The sequence below is a fragment of the Hemitrygon akajei genome, chromosome 14 (assembly GCF_048418815.1).
Source record: "Hemitrygon akajei chromosome 14, sHemAka1.3, whole genome shotgun sequence".
NCBI classification, from domain to species: Eukaryota; Metazoa; Chordata; class Chondrichthyes; order Myliobatiformes; family Dasyatidae; genus Hemitrygon; species Hemitrygon akajei.
The window spans coordinates 10,497,514-10,520,221 of NC_133137.1; the positions used below are offsets into that span (position 1 = coordinate 10,497,514).

General features: G+C 40.9%; 2 protein-coding genes across 3 annotated transcripts in view; one reads left to right on the top strand and one right to left on the bottom strand.

Annotated features, from left to right (window-relative positions):
* Positions 1–16,693, bottom strand: part of rnft2 (ring finger protein, transmembrane 2) — a 33,818-nt gene extending 17,125 nt beyond the window's left edge. The window contains exons 1-6 of one of the 2 annotated variants that reach the window (XM_073065471.1): positions 16,623–16,679; positions 16,158–16,239; positions 15,628–15,712; positions 12,976–13,454; positions 8,866–8,942; positions 6,282–6,382 (exon numbers count right to left, since the gene is read on the bottom strand). In XM_073065471.1, the coding sequence (XP_072921572.1) occupies positions 6,282–6,382; positions 8,866–8,942; positions 12,976–13,363 (566 nt within the window). In that variant the 5' untranslated portion in view covers positions 13,364–13,454; positions 15,628–15,712; positions 16,158–16,239; positions 16,623–16,679. Of the gene's footprint in view, positions 1–6,281; positions 6,383–8,865; positions 8,943–12,975; positions 13,455–15,627; positions 15,713–16,157; positions 16,240–16,622 lie in introns of both variants that reach the window. The other variant, XM_073065470.1, reaches the window with a different exon arrangement.
* A 126-nt stretch (positions 16,694–16,819) lies between these two features.
* Positions 16,820–22,708, top strand: part of spring1 (SREBF pathway regulator in golgi 1) — a 29,165-nt gene continuing 23,276 nt past the window's right edge. The window contains exon 1 of the mRNA XM_073065472.1: positions 16,820–17,062. Coding sequence (XP_072921573.1) covers positions 16,952–17,062 — 111 coding nt within the window. The 5' untranslated portion in view covers positions 16,820–16,951. The remainder of the gene's footprint in view (positions 17,063–22,708) is intronic.

Consider the following 22,708-nt stretch of genomic DNA (forward strand, 5'->3'; position numbering starts at 1 on the left):
ATAAAACAGAATTTCTTTTTTTTAAAATTGATAACTAAGATTGCTCAGTATTTCGTCTTCCTGACTTATATTGGTATATACTGATGTGGCATTGAGATCACATCAAATTTGAAACCATATTCCTACAAAATTGCATTCATTCTTATTTTTTCCATTGTTTTGAATATCAGTGCTCCACTTCCCTGCAGCCAAAGGCTTTCGTTCACAATACTGAGATAGTCCTGACCAAAATCACAAATGACACTCTCATCACTCATGGTGATTTATGCCTCTTTGGGACATCTATCTTTTCTCATTATGACGTTATGAATTATTAGACCTCGTAATATCTCCTTTGGATTCCTTGCCAATCAATCCAAGTGCAGCCATAGGCGGCCTCCCTTCATATTGTGCACTGTCACTTGGAGTTGCCCAGAGTTCTCTCCTTGATTTTCTTACCCAAAAAAATCACATCAGCTTTTACAACTCTGCTGATGCTATTCCAGCTCAACTCTGGAAACTGCTGCTTTGTAAGGCTGACTGTCAGATACCATCATCAAACTTCCTTTAAGTAACGACTGAAAACTTTGCCACCTTACCACTGTGCTATTTCTTTCTCCAGCCATGTGTAAAAACTACAAAATAATTAGTAAACTCCTACAGTTTTTATCCTTTATTGGCTCTTTGAACTTCCAAATCCACTTTCCTCCAGAGTATTTGTGTTTCTACTCCTTTACTTCAATCCTTTTACCTCTATGCTTTCTAACCATACTCCAGATTAGTGGATTTTTAACCATACTCTAAATTCAACAAGAGAAATGTAGATCCATACATGCTAACCTGTGACTTATTTTCCAAGAATTCATCTACACATTGATTCTGTGCCCCTCAAAACAAATAGATTCTTCTTCAATGTGCTCATGAGCTAGTTACTCTAACTCCATAAACATCCCCAGACTTAGTTCCCCTGCTATAACACTATGAATATATTGGTCTGCCCCTCCTGAAAAAAAACATGATTCTTTCTCCTTAGCCTTCATGTGCTCCATTATCCCTTCAAAACTGCAAACTGAGAGAAACTTCACCTGGCATCATCCTAGCTCCTTAGAAAGGCCCCCTCAACCTATAAACTGTTGCCATCCTTTACAATTCTTCTCAGCATCCATGAGTTTTACCAAGCTTTTAGTCATTGTCTTGATTTTGGCATCTACTCATATTACTGTATGAAATGCTTCAGGGTACAAACCAGAAGGCTCACAAATTGAAACCACCAATGAGAAAGTAATAAGTGTAAATAGGGTGATAGTATTTTGGCTTCAATGATAAGACTTCCTGTCCTTGACGCATCTCCCAATAGGAAAATTTTGCATTAAAGAAAATCTCTTTTGATCACTGGCACTAGATCAAAACTATAAAATGAAATATAGCATGCCGGCTGTTCACCAATTAGTTGGACATGAGAAATGTTTCCTTGACAGTCAAAAAAATTGTAATGTAAATTAGGTCTGCATTTAGCCATTACATAGAGCAGTTAAAAAAAAGATTACAGTGAAGAATCAAAATATGAAAACAAAATCGAATACTCACATTGCATGAGAGACTCAGATTAACACAACACTTGCCTCAACTACTGTTCAAAAATCTGACTGTTACAAATGAAACCTATAAAGAAATCAATGTTAAAACAAATGACATCTTGCAAACCATGCAGGGGCAAAATAAAATCGAAAATAATTGCATGAAAACATAATCCAAAGAAAGGAATTAGCAAAGGTTTGTACTGTGATCAATACATGATCCTTGATACGAAGGAATGCAATATTCACATAACTAGGTAGGTTTCATATTCCTATTTTTATACCTGAATATTTTAATTGCTTTTGTTATTACTAAAAGGCAAAGGAGGCACTCTAATTATTACTAATTCTCTTAACAACTATTCTCTATAAAATCTAAATGCACATAGATTTTTCATTTGCACTTGGTTTCATCTCAGTTAAGACTACTTATCTTCATTTCACTTAAGGCTCTTGGTTTGCACGTATACAATAACTGGTTTTGCTCCAGACTTAGTTACAACAATATTATGTGAACAATATTCCTACTAATACACCCAAAAACTTCTATAGTGGTACCATGGACAGCATTCTGACAGGCTTCATCACTGTGTGGTTTGGGCAAGCTACTGCACAGGACCGAAAGAAGCTGCAGAAGGTTGTAAATCTAGTCAGCTCCATCTTGGGTGCTAGCCTATAAAGTACCCAGGACATCTTCAGGGAGCGGTGTCTCAGAAAGGCAGCGTCCATTATTAAGGACCTTCAGCACCCAGGGCATGCCCTTTCCTCACTGTTACCATCAGGTAGGAGGTACAGAAGCATGAAGGCACACACTCAGCGAATCAGGAACAGCTTTTTCTCCTCTGCCATCCGATTCCTAAATGGACATTGAACCCTTGGACACTACCTCACATTTTTAAATACACAGTATTTCTGTTTCTTGCACGTTTTTAATCTATTCAATATACTTATACTGTAATTGATTAACTTATTTATTTATTATCATTTTTTGTATTTATTATTTTTTTCCTCTTCTATGTTATGTATTGCACTGAACTGTTGTTGCTAAGTTAACAAATTTCACATCATATGCAGGTGATTCTGATTCTGATTCTGTAAAGCAAGAGTGAGAGTTTCTCCCTCACATACTTCTGGAACAAGGAATGGGTCCAATTATCGATGGTGAAGGCAGCAACACAAAGGGAAATGAGACAAAACTGTTCAATAGTTTTGTCTGTAATTGTAGAACAAAGGCAGTCATTTCGCTGAGTGTGGCAGAACCGGTGATGAAAATACTATCCAATTTCACAGATTCAGAATGGCATAGCACAGGAGGCCATTTGTCCCTTTATATCTGTACTATCTCTCTGCTAGTACAACTCATGGTTATGAAGTAATGGAGTACAGAAATGGGCTCTTCAGCTCAACAGTCCTTGCTACCCAAGGTGTCTGCTAAAGGTAGTTCCATTTGACCACAAATGGCCTGTAAAACAGGGTTTCCCAATCCGGGTTCCACGGACCCCTTGGTTAATGGTAGGGGTCTGTGGCATAAAAAATGTAGAGAAACCCTGCTCTAAATGCAATAGATCCACACTCTAGCTCTTCCTCTGTACACTTGCAATTTTTTCCTCACTATCCATTAGACTCCGTAAAGTCAAATAGAATCTGTTTCCCCTATATTGGCTAAGAGCGCGTTCAGGTTACAAACACACACTGCATAAGCAAATTTTTCCTTACGTTACTATTAATTTTCTATCCCTTTATTTTGTATCCATGTCTTCTAGTCCATAACTGGTCCATCAAAGGAAATAACCTCTCAATATCCACTCTGTTCATACCACTTATTATTTACCAATAATAAGAACGATCAAATTTCTCCTCAGCCTTTTCTTCTCTTAAGAAACTAGACCCTGTCTCTCTAATCTAAGATACAGGAGCAGAATTAGGCCATTCAGCCCAATACCCTTATACCCATGATCCTTTTCCCCAGGAATCATTGTTGTAAATATTTCTGGGCTGACTCTTTAGCACTCTCACATGGGAAATAGACTGAAAACAATACTTCAGTTCCTGCTGAACCAGTCTTTCATGAAGCATACTTCCCTGCTGTTACAGCTCAATGCCTCTGTTGAAAAAGCTCAAAATCATGATACCATATTAAACACTTTCTCAACCAGCCCTGCGTTTTCAGTGATTATGCACCTATCTCTCGGTCTCTCTGCTCCTGCATCTCTATCACAACCGTAACCTTTATTCTATATTGTCTCTCCTCATTCATCCAACCAAAATGCATTACCTCGCATTTATCCACAATAAGCTTCATCTACATTTGCCTGTCCATTCCATTAACCTCCTGTAATCTATCATCATCCCCTTTGCAGCTGACAATACTGTCAAGTTTTGTGTCATCTAGAAATTTAGAAATTGTAGCTTGCTTCTCCAGGTATAAGTCATTAATATGGATTAAATAAAAGCAATTGTCTCAACACCAATTCCTGGGAAATGTCACTATTCACTTTCATCGAGTCTGAAAAATAACTAATCATCATGACCTTTTGTTATCAATTACTTAGCCATTTTTTACCCATGTTATCAATGTCCACTTTAAGCCAAGAGCTTCAAATTTACTGATAAGCCTGTTACACCAAAAAGTCTTCTAGATGTCCACGTACACCACATTGACTACATAGCCTCATTAACTCTGTTATCTCATTTAAAAAATTCAATCAAATTGATTAAATATGGTCTGCCGTTCTGTGATGACTTGTCATATTTTATCCATTTTTATCTAAATGACTGCTAATTCAGTCTCGGATCAATGCTTCCAAAAGCATTCTCACCATCGAGGTTGAACTGACTGGACTAGCCTGTAGTTGTTGACTTATAGGCCTCTTCCATTTTCTAGTGTCCTCCTCAGCCATTTCCATTCCAAGTCAGAATCAGAATCAGATTTATTTTCACTAACACTGGCTGTGAAGCTTGTTGCTTTGTGGCAGCAGTACACTGCAGGTTTAACAAATCACTACAAGTGACAATAAAAATAAATAGTGCATGAGGAATAGGGAGGGAATTTTCATGGAATTTTTTTCTTTCACTGCACTGGTGGGGTTCATTCCTAATTATAGTAACTTTTGGATTTTTGCTAATTCTCTGCCATCAGAAACAGTACTTCCTTATTTACTCTATCATAATTTTAAACACTTCTTATCAAATCTTGCATTGTTGGTCTGGCTTAAAAAGAACCATTCCAATATTGCTAGTTTTCATCTCTGATGCCTTTTATTATAATCTGACACCTACACGAAGGTCATAAAAGGTATGATTTAACTTTTATAGTATAAAGCAACAATATAAATTGCTTGCTTTTGCGCTCTATAGCACCACTTGTGAGCATACTTGAGTCACGGTTACCTTAGTCCTTTACAACAGCCTTCTGAAAGTCATGCCACTTCAAGCACTCACATACAACTCCATTTGCATTCTTTCTTTCTTTCTTTTCATTCTGAACACTTGAGCAGCTTTGTCATGTCCTTAATACTGTACAATATTGTTGATATTTGCCCCGTCTTGTTTTTCCCAATCAGCTGGAAACATCTGGCACTTCTCAATGTTCGAAGATCCTATGTCTTTTGATTCCTGCTTCTTATAGTTTACTATAGTCTTTTATCCACAAATGTTAAAATATGTGCAGCACACTGAGGAATGTCTAAGTCATTAAACAGTAGCTAAAAGAGCAGTGGCGTCAACCTGAATACTGACAACATCAATATGTAGGTCTCTCCACTACAAAAACAGCCACTTACTACAGCTCTGTTTCTGTCTCTCAGTCCATTTCATTCCCCCGGCTTCTATTTTACCACCAAATCTGTCTAATACCGTTGGATTGTCTGAAATACACAACAGCCACTATCTTCATTTTTTTTTCTTTTTACCTCTAAGGGCTTTTTAAAAATTTGTCAAACACAACTTGCCTTAACAAGTCTGTATTGTTTTATAAATTAACCTATATTTTAACAAGTACCAATTTACATATTAAAAGTCACCCACCATTGATTTTATACTGACTGGCAAGGAGATGCCAAGTTTATCTAGCTCCTTGTTTCTAAACAATAATGTGGCATTTAAAATCCTCTGGTCCTCCAAATGTGCAATGAGGTCTGGTGAAATATCAATCTTCACATTTACTTCTTTAGTAGTGTGGGCAATGCACTGCGTCTTGATGGGGTGACCATCACTGTTTTAGCTGTCAGTACCTCCTCTGTATTTATCTATCCTATCTAATGAATTATGAATTTACATTTTGATAAATGGATAAACAGTGATTGAAAGTGGATCAATTCTCCTGCCCCTGTTTGCAATGATGCAGAATTCAAATTGCAAGCAAAGCATTTATGCTTCAGAGTATATGAAGCTCAGTAGATTAGTTACTTTAGGAAATTTTACACACCACCCCTACGCTATCCAACATCTACATGGTTCAACATGGCTGCCCTGGGAGGTGGCTTTGTAAACTATTCAGCTCTATCAAGTACTATGGGTGAATCATAAGCAAGAATCATTATCGTCTTTTCAGGCTATCTATGGATGGACAATAAATGCCAAGCCCACAGGTGCAATCCAACCCTTCAAAATTAACTGTTAGAAACAAAGTCTGTCAAGCACAAGTGGGAAACCAATAAGCTACAAAATAATGCACTTTTATAAACAGCATCTTACAGGAACCAATAACACTTAAAAGCATCTTACCTCTTATAAAGCTCTTGGGCACTGAAGGTATAATACAAAAACAATGTGTTCCCTGTGAGGAAAACCAATATCCATAGGTTTGTAAGTACTGATCTTTTTTCCTGTTAGAATAAAAATATAAGCGTACTATTAAAACGTTGATGTTTTTTATTAAAAAGGCCTCGAGGCTATTATTTTTTCTCTCCAAGGACCCCTTTTTAAAAAAACACTTTAGCAGGTTTCCAAGAAATATTTACATAAATCACATTTGGCACAGTGGAAAACTGAATTTGCATTTAAATAGCATTAAAAAAAGCCATCAGCAAAAATTATATGTTGGGCTAAAGCTTAGGTGGCTTTGTCAATGATTCAGGGCAGACTTAAGTGTGAAATAAGGGGTAGAGAGAGACAGTTTACAAAGGAAATGCAAGACATGAGACGCGGGTGGCTGAAGTTAAGTTAAGCACAGGATAATGATGAGGTGGAAGATGTGGATGGAGATCAGGAATTGAGGAGATTGTTGAAGTAGAAGGAATAATGCAGAGGAAGGATTTAAATATGAGGTGAGATTTTTGTATAAATCTGAGGAATTCAAAACAAATGTAAGACTTGAGATTAGCTTTACTTGTCACATGTACATCACAATATCGAAACATGCAGTGAAATGTGTCATTTGCATCAATAAGGATGTGCTGGGAGCAGCCTGTAAGGGTCACCATGCTTCCAGTGCCAACATAGGATGCCCGCAACTTCCGAAACCTAATCAATACATCTTTGGAATGTGGGAGGAAACTGGAGCACCCCGAGGAAACCCACATGGCCACGGGGAGAATGTACAAACTCCTCACAGAGAGTGGCAGGAATTGAAACCTGACTTGCTGTTACGCGACTGTGCCATGTAGGTTAACAGGAAACCAAGACAGGTTGTGATGTGGGGCAGGATTGGATTTAACAAAATCGACGTGCTAAGGACAGAAAGCCAGATGTATTCCATAACACTGTGCTGCTAATGGTATGATTAGGGGTTTTAATTGTAACTAAGCTAGGTTGGATGCACCACCTCTGTGGTCAGAAAGCGAGGGGGGGACTCAGGAGTAGAGTAGCAGTCAAGCAATCTTTTTAACATTGTTAGTCAGCTCTTTAGATTAATTGGTAAGTGCAATAGATGATTAGTGCAACATGGCAAAAACAGAATAACATTCTATTTTATATAAATAAAATTACTTAAGAAGAATTAAAAAACAGTGAAGTCATTGAGGAAAAAATGCTGAATTGATTTATAAGAGTGATGTCAACAAGGAAAGCAAGACTGTTTCATTGCAAAATGCACCGTATTTTCTATTTTTATAAGTCAACATAAAGCAATAATGTTGTATTTTACTCTTTTTTTAAAAAAAAATCAGAATAGCACTAAGGGAACCTCAGTTTTTATGATGTGTTATGTATAATGTCATTTGTTAAAGGATTCATCATTAGTTTAAAATTACAATCAGGTTCTAAATTAATAAATCAATAAAGATGAACAGAAAGTGACACTGTGAAATGATCAATTTTCTTCCTCTGCAAAACATTAGAACGAGGATCTCTGAGCAGAATGTGAACTGTAATAACCTGTGTGATTAGACACAAACCCTATCTGTGCCAAATTAGTTGATATCATGCAGTGTGGCTATAGGGAACTACAAATGAGAGGAAAAATAGGCAAAGTTCCCACTCTTGATAGCTATCCAGTGGTCCTGCTGGAAACTGCTTGTGTGGATGTTGATCGAGAGCAGAACAGGCTCAGTTGTTGTGCTTTCCGAAAGATGAACAGCTTGTCAAGACTTACTACCTTGGCTCACATAAGGACTGCAATTTGGGTATGCGACTGAAAGGAAACTAGACTTAATGCAACCTTACCCCAGGCAAATTAAAAAGTCAAAATTTAGCTGCAGTCAAGTAATAAATAAAATGACAATCTGGTAATAAGTTATAAAGGAATAAAAGTTGAATCAAATGCAGTTCTTTCAAATGTACATAGTAAAGAGTGTATTCGCATCCAGGTTAATCAGGTTCACAGTATATCTCACTATACTTCCATAAAAATTAAGGGATTTAATTAAGCAACTTATCTGAGAAACTTTAAAGTGTAGAGCAGCACAACAGATAAATATAACTTTATAATTACTTCAGACGAACTCAGCAGGTCTGGCAGCAACTATTGAAAGGAATAAAGAGTCGACATTTCGTGCCGTGACCCTTATTCAGGACCTGATGCAGTGCCTTGGCCCAAAACGTCAACTCTATTCCTTTCTATAGATGCTGCCTGACCTTCTGAGTTCCTCCAACATTTTCTGTATGTTACACTGGATTTCTGGCATCTGTTAGAATGTCTTATATTAATAATTATTTCCTCATTTTTACTTGATACTAAAATATGTTAAGGGTCTAAGGAATGAATAAAGGGCAATCTATGCTCTTTAACTCTTCAATGTAGAACAACACAGCACAAAGGACAATGAGTGAACTAAAGGTAAATAAAAAAACACTTAAGTGAATTTAAAAAAACAGTATCTTACTGAAGGGTGCGAAGAAAAGATGCTGCTATTGAATTTGGAATACTTACTCTTAATGAAACTTGGTGTTTAACTGTTAAATTTGCATAAGCAAAAGTACTAGCCATTCCAATGCACACAGCAATTCCTGTATTGAATGCAAACAAAAAAATGTTGTATGTAGCTTCAAGATTTGAAAATGTTTCAGGGTATTGCCCCTCTCCAATCTTCCAATGTACAACCTTCATAAATAACTGCATTAACAAGTAAAGCCCAGTTCCATTGTTATCACAAGTCTCAAACAAATAAGAATCAGTTACCTATCCACTGAATTCAGAATATTCTGAGCATTGTTTAGCCCCAGGTGCGTTACTTGGCAATATCTTTACAAAGGCAAAATGCACATGCCTCCTAATCACGATAATGATCATCTCACTCGAAGGACAGTTGTAGATTACTTATAATTGATATTACTGGGAACATTCCCAAACATTGCTGCAAAGTGATGGTAATACTGAATTGCCAGAACCGGTTGCTGAAGTGACAGTTGCTCAATTGATTAATGTTATGACCTGAATAATACATATCACGACAAATTATGGGAAATCTCTGAGCTTCAAATGACATGTTTTTGAATATCTGTGCAGCTTTCTGATTATAATGTAAATAAAACCAGTTTGAAAGATAGTTTCATTAGAAGCATCACAACCAAAGCAATCCTGATAAAGGGTGAAAACACTGGAAATATTTGACAGTCAATAACTAATGAACAAGAAAGTTAACCCTTTCAGCCAATAACCTCCCATTGCAGTCAGCCAATCTTATGTTTTACATGCTATTTAAAGATTTAAAATAAAGATTAGCTTTATTTGTCATAGTCACATTGAAACAAAGTGAAATGAGTTGTTTGCATCAAATCAAATAATCAAAGATTGTGCTGGGCAGCCTGTAGTGTTGCTACGCCAACAACTAACTGTGTGCCTTCTGGAATGTGGGAGCACCCGGTTGCAACCCATGTGGTCACAGGCTGGACGTGCAGACTGGGGAACTGAACCTCAATCTTAACGTCTGGTGCTGTAAAGTGTTGTGCAAACTGTACACTACCATGCCATCCCATTTAAGAGGAATGCCTAACCTCATTGGATGTTGAAATAGTAAACTCAAATAACATTAGTCCAGAGGGGAAAGAAAAGTGATTTTGCAAGGTTGGTTACTCTTTGTTCCTATTTTGTTAAACTGTGAGATGGGACCAAACAAAGTGAACTTTATATTAAAAAAAATTGGTCAGACTACAGCTGGAATATTGGTCAGGTCATCACATTATGAGATTGCTCGGGAGAGGGTTCTGGGGATTCACCAGAATGTTGCCAGACATAGAAGTTTTCAGTGATGGGAGAAACGACAATTCTCCTTGGGACAGAGTAAGCTGAGGAGTTACCCGAGAGAAGTACAGAAAAGTATGAGAACAGATAGTAGGAAACTTAATCATAGTAGATATATCTGAAACTAGAGGTCACAGATTAAGGGTGAATAAAAGAGGGGATTGAAGAAAGGAACTTTATTACTGAGGCGTTTGAAATGTGGAGGTAGGTACATTGAAACCTCACAACATTGAAGAGGTGTCCATACAAGCACTGGAATAGCCAAGATATAGAAAGCTATAAATCAAGAGCTAGAATAGGATTGATATGGAGAGGTGCTTGATAGTCAGTGTGGATAGTATGAACTGAAGATGCTATTCGTTTATGAGAAACCACTGTATGTAATGCCAGTAATTACAAGCATGCCACCCACTACAATGCCTCAGGTTGCAAGCAGAACCGATTTGAATGTTACAAATGGAGGAGTGGAATATAAAATGCCTATGTTTTGCTTCAAGCAATGATACAGTGATGTATCGTGCTCCTCTGTTCCCAGTGATTCTACAGAGAATCACCAGCTCTCTCCTTTATAATGGTCAATTTGATCCTCATTTCTGACTTTCACAACTTCACACTGATTATATGATTACGCAGAAATCAGAGCCTTGCACAGCACTGATGTTCTGAGTTAAAGGATGGCCTGGCCCATTAGCTTTATCCCAGCCATAGCTGACATAATTAGCACAACCCCATGCAAATTAAAGGTATAATTGACCTTGCTTGAAAATTATATTAATCTTAATGGAATATCAAAATCTTAATTAATTTCTAAGACGTTAATGTGTTTTTCATTATGGTTATTTACATTTAAATCTAGTTGAATTGTTTTTAAAAGTTACTGGCTATCAGAGATTTAAATAAAGTTTATTGGCCTTTGGCAGCAGTGAGGTATCAAAAGGGGGACAGATAGAGTACATACTAAGAACTTTTTCCCCTAGCGGGGCTGTCTAAAACAAGAGGGCAAAGGTAATAAAGTGAGAGGTGGGATGTTCAGAGGGGATCTGTAGAGGATTTTTTTTCTACACAGAGAGTGCCTAGAATCTGGAACATGCTGGCTAAGGAGGTGGTGAAGGCAGGTACCCTGATTGAAAGGTGCATCTCGACAAGCACTTGAATCAACAAGGCATGGAAGGTTATGGACCAAGTGCAGGTAAACGGGTCTTGGAAAGATTTATTGAAAAGGTTAGCATGGATATGATGGCCCAAAGGGTCTCTGTTTCCACACTGTATGACTCGAAAAGGCCTTTTACCTAATCACGCCAGGACAAGGTGGATGCAACCCGCTCACTATGTTCTCCACTTTGCAGTACTCTCAGGACATCGGGTAAGCTTGATTCATCCTCAACATCCAGACCAGCTTAGTGCAAGTAGCCAGGCACCTTGGCAAGTTCAGAGAGGTAGACCCACTACAGAAAAATCCACTAATAACTGGAACTGTGTGTGAAGCTGGTAGAACCACTGCCTCCCAGCTCTCATAACCTGCGCTCAATCCTGACCTCCAGTGCAGTCTGTGTAGAGTTTGTATGTTCTGATGACTGCACATATGTGTTTCCTCCAGATGCTCTGGTTTCTTTCCATTTCCTAAGGATACGTGTGGGTTGGTCAATTACCCCTAGTACAGGTACATGATAAAATCTGATGTGGTGAAAGTGTGGATAAAATTGGATTGATCTAGGATAATCTTAAATAGGTACTAGATATTTAACATGAACACAACAGATCTAAAGTCCTGTTTTTGTGCTGTACAACTTAATATAGATACCTCACTTCACAATATTTAGTATCAAAAAACTGTTCAATGCAATATACATCTCCATTGAAATAAAATTTCAAGCCATGATCAAAAGTAGGAGTCTGGAGATAATGGGAAAATACTTGTTCATCAAAACTGAAAGGATCTGTGGAATGCAATTTGCTCCGGATACCAGCACAAAAGCACCAAAAAAACATCAACCATGTGCAGCACGGTAGCATAGTGGGTAGGACAACACTTTACAGTACTGGGGACCGGGGTTCAATTCCCGCCACTGCCTGTAAGGAGTTCTCCGCATGACCACGTATACTTGGTAGGTTCGTTAGTCAGTGTAAACTGTCCCGTGATGGGCAGCATGGCTCAAAGGGCCTTTCCCGCACTGTATCTCAATAAATAAGTAAATGACATGTATGAAGTGTACTGCTATTTGAATTAACCAGAACACCTTTCCCTCCTCTGAAGAACCTACACAGACTGAGTTCTCAGAGTAGCAGAAAAGTATTTACATTAAAGCGCAGCAAAACCTAGTAAAAAATTGGGTTTGAAAGACGCACTTTGAAGGGCTTGGGCAAAATCCTTTGCTGTGATTGTTCTACTAGTTAGCATAAAAAGGATGTATGTAAATCTAATGTTCTTAAGTACAGTTTGTCGACTTCTACACATTGCTTGCCAGGCTTTATGCATAGTTTTTCATAAAAATTCTATTGTATTTCTTTTTTTCCCTGTAAGTGCCCACAAGAAAATAAATTTTGAAGTAGAATATGGTAACATCTACATGGTTTGATAATAAATTTACTTGGAACTTTTGAATGTAAGCAGAACTGATGTCCCATGGACACAGTTGCTTGATCTAAGCAAGGAAGCTTCCAAGTATTTGCTGTGGGCAATTAAAGGCTAACTGCAAAATTTTTCACAGTGTAATAAATAACCAGTAACAATCAACACATAATTTATAGCTGAGCGATCTGTTGTTAACAGAAGTTTGAAAAGCATCCAAATGCTCATACCAAGTTTATGTTGAAAGCAAACTTTTGCCAGTAATATCAAGATAAAGGGAAGGCCTTTTTGAAGCCAGGCAATTGCAGCCTTGAGCTCTGAGAGCGCCGGGGCGGGAGTTCCAGGGTCATCACTGCCATCTTCCATATTTCCATGGCGATCACCAGAAACATGCAACAAGGATGATCGATGGTGGCCGTGGTGATAGTGATGGTGCCGATGGCGGTGATGGTTCTGCATGTTCTCTGTGCGAATGCCTCCCTCTTCCTGTGGGGTCATCTGAATAAAGACATCTCCAGTTCCAACTGAGGCACTGAGCGAAGACCCCAAAACTAGGCCAGACTGGAATGAAGCGGCATTGATTGGGCCTGACTGCAGACTTGTCAAACCTGAAAACATTTGTTGAGGGGATGGGCTTTCAGGTTTTAGCCCTTCAAAAACACCATTCTCATCCACACTGTTCTCTGAACCAACTGTCTGACTCCTTGATCTAAAAGAGAAAATAAAAAGAACTCACAGTGTTGTAATTAAAAACTTAAATGTAACATAATTGGATATATCATCTGCCAAAGTTTTGCCATTAGTGAACTGTCACATGCAGTTCACACTGATAAAGAAATCAACAGCAGAATTACTGAAATAAGTGTGGCCTTTGGCAGTCAACATGCAATTATGTCAAAGTGCAGAGGTATCAGTTAACAACTGAAAATGAAGGTCGAGAAAGCCACTGTGCTGTCTGTCCTGATGTACGCATGTGAAACCAGCCTAGAAATTGGACCCATTCAATTTCTTTTTAAAATGGCAAATTACACATAGAGATTTGTCCAGCATAGATTGAGTTAGCTTCTTTCAGAAAGTTAGCCAGGGGCTCCCAACTTGGGGTCCATGGAACCCCTCGGTTAATAACATAAAAAAAGGTTGGGAACCCCCGGTCTAAACCCTCATATGCTGGATCAACTTAGCACGCTTGAGATTCACTATTGATTTACCCAATGATATGTGCTTCCTCCATTGTTCAGTAATTGGGAGGTTTTGGTCAAAATCAATCTTTATCAATGACCCAAGACAAGGACTCCATTGCACAGGGATTTAGGGTAAGCTGCTACTTGTCACTGATACTTTGCATACAGCCATTTGCCAGCTGGTTTGTTACAGTCAACATGAAGAAAATGATTCACTGGAGCTCCCTTTGTTAAATGCAGTCTCCATGTGTAGATCAGTTCATTGGCCTCTTGATCAGCCAGATAACAACTTACATGGGGTTATACACAACACAGGAAGTGATCAGGACAGATTATCAGGGGACTGCTTCATCCAGCACCTCTGCACCATCCAAGCAGGACTTTCCTGTGGCCAAACATTTTAATTCTAATTCGCATTCCGAAGTGTCATTCCACGGCCTCCTCTTGTGCCAAGATGAGATCACCCGCAGGGTGGAGCCTCAACACCTTGTATTCCATTTGGATACCCTCCAATCTGAGGGTATGAATTTCCAGTTGTCCTACCCCCCTCCCAGCCTCCTCTATTCTCTACTCTGACCTTTTACCTCTTCCCACCTGCCTATCACTTCCCACCATGTCCCTTTATTCTTCCCTTTCTCCTATTGTCCGCTCTCTTCTCCTATCAGATTCTTTCATCTCTGGCCCTTGACCTTTCCCACCCACTGGCTTCACCTATCACCATCTAGCCATCCTCTTCCCCACCCAGTTTAATTCAGGCATCTCCCCCCTTCCCACTCAGCCTGAAACGTTGACTGTTTACTCTTTTCCATTGATGCTGCCTGACCTGTTGAGTTCCTCCAGCACTTTGCATGTCTTGCTTAGGTCAGACCATTGTTTGAGGATGTGGAGACAAATAGGAGAGTGTATTAACCCCCTTCCTCCACATTTTCCCTCACCACAGAGAGCCTTTCCAGCCACTTTGGCTTGTAGAGTCAGGGGAAGAATTCTGTAACTATGGCTTACTTCCCAGGGCACAACAATGAAGAGGTCTTTGCAAGCTCTTCATGTGGTGCTCTGTGGGAACCAGGCGCCTCCTTTCAGCGTGAGACTATGCAACATGTCACAGTGCTGCTCTTAATGTTCTTTTTAGCGGAATTTCACTAATTCTCTGCAGGAGGACCAGGTAGGTGCTAGCACTGTATGTAGCTGTGCTTGAAGGGTGAAATCCAATTTCTAGGCAGCAATGGTGTAAGGCTGAATCAGTTTCACATAAGCTGTCAGAGGAAGCAGACAGGTAAAAGATGACATGAGAAGTCAAATCATAGACAGGTTTACACACTGATGAGATGAGGGTATCAGATGGGCAACTGCAAACAGAATCTATCCACGGCAGACGATGAAGGACAGAAATATTCCCCACCAAGAACGAAAGAAACATTTCAAGGGCTCGCTCAAGTCAACCTTGAAGCATTTCAGTATGACGGAGAGTACCGGGAGAACATGACTCTTTATTTTTCCACCTGTCGAGGCCCCGTCCATTATCAATATAGTTTACGAACCAAGGCAGAACAGAAGCAAAAGCAATGATAACCTCACAACAGCAGCAAGTCCATTGGTAATCATGCAACTCAAAGCAGAATCTCCTGTTCAGTCTGCCACAGGCGGTTCAAAGCACAATCTGTCTTCAGCAGCCATTCATGTGTTCACAGAATTCAAACCAACCTGTGATACCATGGTCATCTTTGAATTCAACGGGCGAACGATCGAATAAATAATGCATACGTACAAATATGGCAGTATTCAGAAACTATAGGATAATTGGTGGAAGAAATAAACAAATTCACACTGTTACAAAACTTAGATCTCTGAAGTTGTATTTAAGACAAAATTTGAGCAGGCTAATACAAAATTTAAGAAATTTAAAACAAAATCGGTTCTGAATTAAAGAGGAAACATAACTTCAAAAGTCAGGATATAATACTTGTTGATCTTCTAGGCCTTACCCTAAGATTACAACAATATTTTCTTAAGGAAAGAGTGAATTACATTAAACCATAATTTATTTAATGACCATGTCTAATAATCAGCTGGGTTATGGAAGAAATCCACTTTCTACTCGTGGTAAAATAATTAAAATTAACTACTAACATTTGCAATGTACCAATGTTTGCACTTATTAAATACTTCTTCGACAAGGCTGACCCTTGGCCTTCCCCATACACTTATTTCTAATCAAATAACGGCACCCTTACCTCTCTGGTGGAATGTTATCCGCATTACTACTATGCCTTCTCTGCATCTTCTTCCAGTCCGTCGTAAATTGGAAAAAAAAATCTAAATGCAATGGAAAGTTGTTTTTACTGACGTAGATGGTAAATTTTGGGGGAAAAAATCCAATGAACATTCATTTTGTACATGGCACACAGTAAATTGAGCAGTTCTAGAAATTATATTTCACAGATAACATCATATTAAAATGTTTTATCATCTGCTTGCGGTATATTTAATATTATGTTGGAATACAACGTTAATCTGCAGCCAGTAATATTGGATTACATATTTTTCACAGCATGAGCGGTAACGCCCTGTAAAACTGTTAATATTCTATGCTGATCACTTTGGGTTATTGTAAGATATGGACAGGTTGCTATGTTTTAATTGCACTGTTCACCACACAGCTGAACACGAACAGACCCCCGAGAACTATATAACCTCACCCCCATTCATTCCGGACTGAAGCAGTCACCCCGCCTGTGACAGCCCTTTGTTATTTGCTCTTTGACCTTTCGCCTGTCTAGCGTCATCGCCGGACGCGAAGAATTGGCAGCTGCGCCCACCAGTGAACGCGCGGCATTTGCGGAATCGGAGAGAACGATCCAATCCGAGTGCAGCTCCGGGGCGGAGCTTCCTCTGGGCTGGCTGTTGTTTTCCTACCGGAGCCGGGAGCACGGCGTTGGGGTGGCGGAGAATCGCGGCGTGCTGACGGGGAACGCCATGGATATCGGCCGGTAGTACAAGTCGGGGATTTGGGTGAACCGCCGACCTGATGGTGCACTGCATTTCTATGGTGTGGCGCAAGGTGCTGAGGAAGCGCTGGGTCCTTGCCGTGGTCTTCGGCCTTTCCCTCATCTATTTCCTGCGCAGCACCTTGAGACAGGTGAGAACATCGTCCCCGTCCATCGAGAGATGGGTGACACCACCCTCGATCCCCTTCCCCATCCATCGAGAGATGGGTGACACTATCCCCGATCCCCTTCCCTGTCCATCGAGAGATGGGTGACACTATCCCCGATCCCCTTCCCTGTCCATCGAGAGATGGGTGACACCATCCCTGATCCCCTTCCCCATCCATCGACAGATGGGTGACACCACCACCGATCCCCTTCCCCATCCATCGAGAGATGGGTGACACCATCCCTGATCCCCTTCCCCATCCATCGAGAGATGGGTGACACTATCCCCGATCCCCTTCCCCATCCATCGAGAGATGGGTGACACCATCCCTGATCCCCTTCCCTGTCCATCGAGAGATGGGTGACACCACCCTCGATCCCCTTCCCCATCCATCGACAGATGGGTGACACCACCACCGATCCCCTTCCCCATCCATCGAGAGATGGGTGACACCATCCCTGATCCCCTTCCCCATCCATCGAGAGATGGGTGACACTATCCCCCATCCCCTTCCCCATTAATCGAGAGATGGGTGACACCACCACTGATCCCCTTCCCCATCCGTCGAGAGATGGGTGACACCACCACCGATCCCCTTCCCTGTCCATCGAGAGATGGGTGACACCATCCCTGATCCCCTTCCCTGTCCATCAAGAGATGACTGACACCACCCCCGATCCCCTTCCCCGTCCTTCGAGAGATGGGTGACACCATCCCTGATCCCCTTCCCCATCCATCGAGAGATGGGTGACACCATCCCTGATCCCCTTCCCCATCCTTCGAGAGATGGGTGACACCACCCCCGATCCCCTTCCCTGTCCATCGAGAGATGGGTGACACCATCCCTGATCCCCTTCCCTGTCCATCAAGAGATGACTGACACCACCCCCGATCCCCTTCCCCATCCATCGAGAGATGGGTGACACCATCCCTGATCCCCTTCCCCGTCCTTCGAGAGATGGGTGACACCATCCCTGATCCCCTTCCCTGTCCATCAAGAGATGACTGACACCACCCCCGATCCCCTTCCCCGTCCTTCGAGAGATTGGTGACACCATCCCTGATCCCCTTCCCTGTCCATCGAGAGATGACTGACACCACCCCCCGATCCCCTTCCCCATCCTTCAAGAGATGCGTGACACCACCCTCGATCCCCTTCCCCATCCTTCAAGAGATGCGTGACACCACTCTTCTGATCCATCCTGAGATCCAGACTCCTTGCCTTGGTCAATCTGTCTGGATCTTGCTATTCTGTGACAGATTAAATGTGACCCTGGATCTGAGCTGTAAGTGCCCACAAATGCCTAACTCACTTTGCTCTCATCATTCTGATTCCAAATCCCTACTCTTAGACTTGTTGGTTTCTCGTGGGCATTTCATTATCATTTGTTTATTCATTTTAATGGGAGATAAGAATCAACTAGTACTGAAATGCTTTTGTATGTAATCACAATAATGATAGTAAGACGATAATTCTTTTTGATGTAGCTCACCGCCATTATGCGGGATATGCGAATGGAACCTCAGAATGATTACTCAATCTGTTTCTGGAGGCTGAGGTGTTAAAAGAAAAACGAATGGGTACAAAGGCTTTTCCCCTCCCCCTCCTACTTTCAAATCTCTTACTATCTTTCCTTTCAGTTAGTCCTGACGAAGGGTCTCGGCCCGAAACGTCGACTGTGCTTCTCCCTATAGATGCTGCCTGGCCTGCTGTGTTCCACCAGCATTTTGTGTGTGTTGCTTGAATTTCCAGCATCTGCAGATTCCCTCGTATTTGGGTACAAAGGTTAACAGGTTTCTCCATTGTGTCTCAAAGGAAGTGGCTGCAAGTTGGTGGGTATGTTGGTTGTACTCCACCAAAATTTCCTGGCATTTTGCACAGGGTTGGAAAACCACAAATTGTTACATCACTAATCTAGAAGGAAGAGAGTCTGAAAGCAGGAGGTGTAGTGAATTAGCTTTATATAGATCATTGGGAAATTTTTGAAATTCATTATTATGGAAGGAACACTAAGATGTTCAGAAAAGCTCAAAACAGTCAAGAAGTTAACATGATTTTATGAAAGGGAAGTTGTGTTTAACAATTTGCACAGTGTCTTTGTGATTTTTAACAACAGGTGGATGAAGGATGAGAGCATAGTTGACAATTGGTATCTAACTCTGTACATGGACTCAACTGTAGTTCATTTGGTATCCAGTTTGTTTTGTGTGAACCACTTCCTTTATGTAAGCTGTTTTTTATATCATTTCCTCTGTTGTGGGTTAATGTGGATTTCATTTCGAAACACATGGTGGAAAGACATCCATCTCTAGCCACACTTTATTTTCCTGTGAAACAGCAACATCTTTTCACAAGATCTCATTCAAAACCCAGATGGAAGCTTCCAACTCAGGTGATTTTTGGGAAAGTGTCTAACTCACTGCATAGCTTTGTATATCTGCAGTGTGAGGGCAGTAGTATGAAAAGATAACTTGTCTTCAAAGGCATCGCCTATGGACTGGAGAGTCGTCTGAACACCATACACAACAATGTCAGCATCCAACCTGAGCAACATCAATCGCCACGGCCTGGAAGTGAGGTCAGAATTCGGCATATCGATTGCGTCATTGTGAAACTTGAGGGAGTCCACGATTAGCTTAGCCGCAGCACGAGCTCGTGCTGAAGCTGGGGCGGCAAGAATGAGAGCAGCTTATGCTAAAAGTGAAATTGAGATGCAAGCGGGGAAAGCTTGTATAGACATGGCAAAGGCATGTATAGACATGGTGAGAGCACGTGTGGAAGTTACATTAAGTATGCTCAGAAGAAAGCGAAGCTGAGGCTCCCTCGGCAGGGACAAAGGTGTATGAAGTAGCAGCTGACTTAGACAGTGGTGAGTCTACAACTAGAATCAGTGACTACAGTCAGTGCAGCTTACTAAATAATATGTCCTAACGCAAGGAGAAGCTGTCCACACCACACAGACAACATGCCTTTCACATAGGCCAGGTATTGACAGTCAAAGTCTACAGCAACAAAGACCCACAAGTTACATCAGAGCAAAACCTCAGTCAAGAGTTGCTACTGATACCAACCCCATTTGCACAGACATGGACAGACTGAACTTCCATCTAATCCAGGACACATCTTTGACAAACCAGTCTCCTTGATGCCCTCATTCTCAGTATCTTGCTCACTGAGACCTAGTCATAGCAGGACTAAATGTGTTCAACAACCAGTCTACCAGTTATCTGTCCTGGAAGGCAAATTTTCACAATACCGTGGAAGGGCTTAAGTCTCAAACCAAGCGAAGAGCTAGACCTTCTCTGTAAGTGACTTGATGGGGAGTCACTGCAACATGTACTTGTAAGGGCAGTTGACATTAATAATCCAGCTGCAAGGTTACAACTTCCGTGGCAGAGACTGGACAAGTGCTGTGGCTCTCCAGAGCCAATGGAAGAATCTCTCCTCAGCAGACTTGATAACTTTCCAAAGCTCTCACACAATGTACCTGGAAGCTACTGGAGCTTTCAGATCAGTTGTCAGAACTGCAAGCCACAAAAAAGAAGGGTTACCTACCAGGTCTGAGTTCCTTGGATACAACAAGAGGAATAAACCTGATAGTGGAGAAACTACCAAACACCATGCAAGAATAGTGGATAACTAAAGGTTTCAAGTCTAAAACGAAGCCTCATGCCAACTATCCACCATTTTCATTCTTTCTGGAATTTACCTTCTGCCATGCAGAAATGCAAAATTACTCTAGTTTTACAGTATGTTCTCAACTTCCGGTAATAAGTCAACTAAAGGGATGTCTCCATCAAATGTATGGAAAACCAAAACCCCTATCACAGTCAACAAAACTGGAGCAGCAAACTCTATCATGAACCCCAATGAACAGTGTCCGGTCTATAAGAAATCTCACCCCTTCAAGAAATGCGGAGGATTAAGAAAAAATCCGTTTGCATACTGATGATATTTTCTAAAAGAGCACTCAATATGTTTCAAATGTGCTGCAACAGCAAAGGACTGTGAAGTTATCATACGCTCCACTGGGTGCACTCCATTCAGAGCCAACGTCTTGGACTACTACTGGTTCCAGCACACGTGCAGCAGAGCATGGAGGGGAACCAGCTGAGCAGCCATCAGATGTAGCCACTTCCTCTTGCACAGAGATATGTGGGAAAGGGTTCCAAGGAAAATCCTGTTCTCAACTGCATGTGCTCATTCACACCTTAAGGCCTTTGCTGACAAGATCACCCATTGATTCCTCTGCTGAGATTCTCCAATTATTTTGCAGAGACACCATCTGTGTATATAAGATATGTGAATAGCGCAGCGGTCGTCATCGTATACTTTATGTCCAGTGACTGGACCTGGGTTGGGCCATAGTCCGTGAATTCTACCTTGATAGTGTTTGTCAACCCATTGTCAGCACGTTTAACACTAATGTCCTGGAGAACTGGCACCCAAGCTATCAAATATGCTATGAGAATAGAAATTACAGTCAGTCCTCCTTACCGCGAGGGATTGGTTCCAGGACCCCCCTTGGATACCAAATAACGTAGATGCTCAAGTCCCTTATTTAACCTGTCCAGTGCAGTGGTCTTTAGGACCCAGTGGAACCCCGGACCTTATTTTACCTGTCTCAGTGCCGTGGACTTTAGGACTTGGCGCAGCTCTAAATCCACAGTCTTTCTGTTCACGAAAATAATCATGATCACAATTGAAAATAAAGTGGAAGTAATAAGGCGGTAAAGAGGTAATAAATAAGGTAAATAAGTAATAAAGAGGTGAAATGCCATCGGTCATTGGAAAAGCATTAGGCTACAGTCGGTCAAAGATCGGAACAACTTTAATGGGGCTCTGCCCTGATGAAAGCTACAATTATTACTAAGCAACACAGTGGTTTAATTATTGAAATACATGCATTTCTTAAGTGTTTTATATGCATAGAAAGGTAAAATGTATACAATATACTAAGACAAACGTTTGACTAACTGACGCTAAATAGTACCGGATGTATTTGTTCCGACTTCAAATCTGACTTAAAGGTGGACTCAGGAACGGAACTCGTTCATAACCCAGGGACAGCCTGTGCTTTTAAATCATCTCTAGATTACTTATAGTACCTAATACAATGTAAATGCTATGTAAATAGTTGTTATACTGTATTGTTTAGGGCATAATGACAAGAAAGAATTTGTCTGTACATGCTCAAACGATGAATGCTGGAGAGAGAACTTTAGGGTTTTCCTGATCCACGGTTGGTTGAATCTGCGCATGCGGAACCCACGGATAAGGAGGGCCAACTGTATATCTATAGCTGGGCTCCTGTCACTTGGAAGGTGTCCATAAGCTAGCATCTTCCATTGCAGATGAGGTCTTCCTTCAAATCATGAACAGAGAGTTCAGTAAAGATGAGTCAAACAGTTGGGTAGCTCTCCTTCCTTTTTGCTCACCACGGCAACTCCTACCAAATAGCAGAGAGCTGGACCTCAGTGGACTTGTCCCTCAGTTGCACATCGAGAAGGAAACTCGAAATGAAGGGCCATTATACAGAATTCATGGAGAGACCCTCAGGAACAATCTTGCTGAGTTAGCGCCTCCATCAGATCCCAGCAAAGAAAACTAGTATTTGCCCAACTTCAA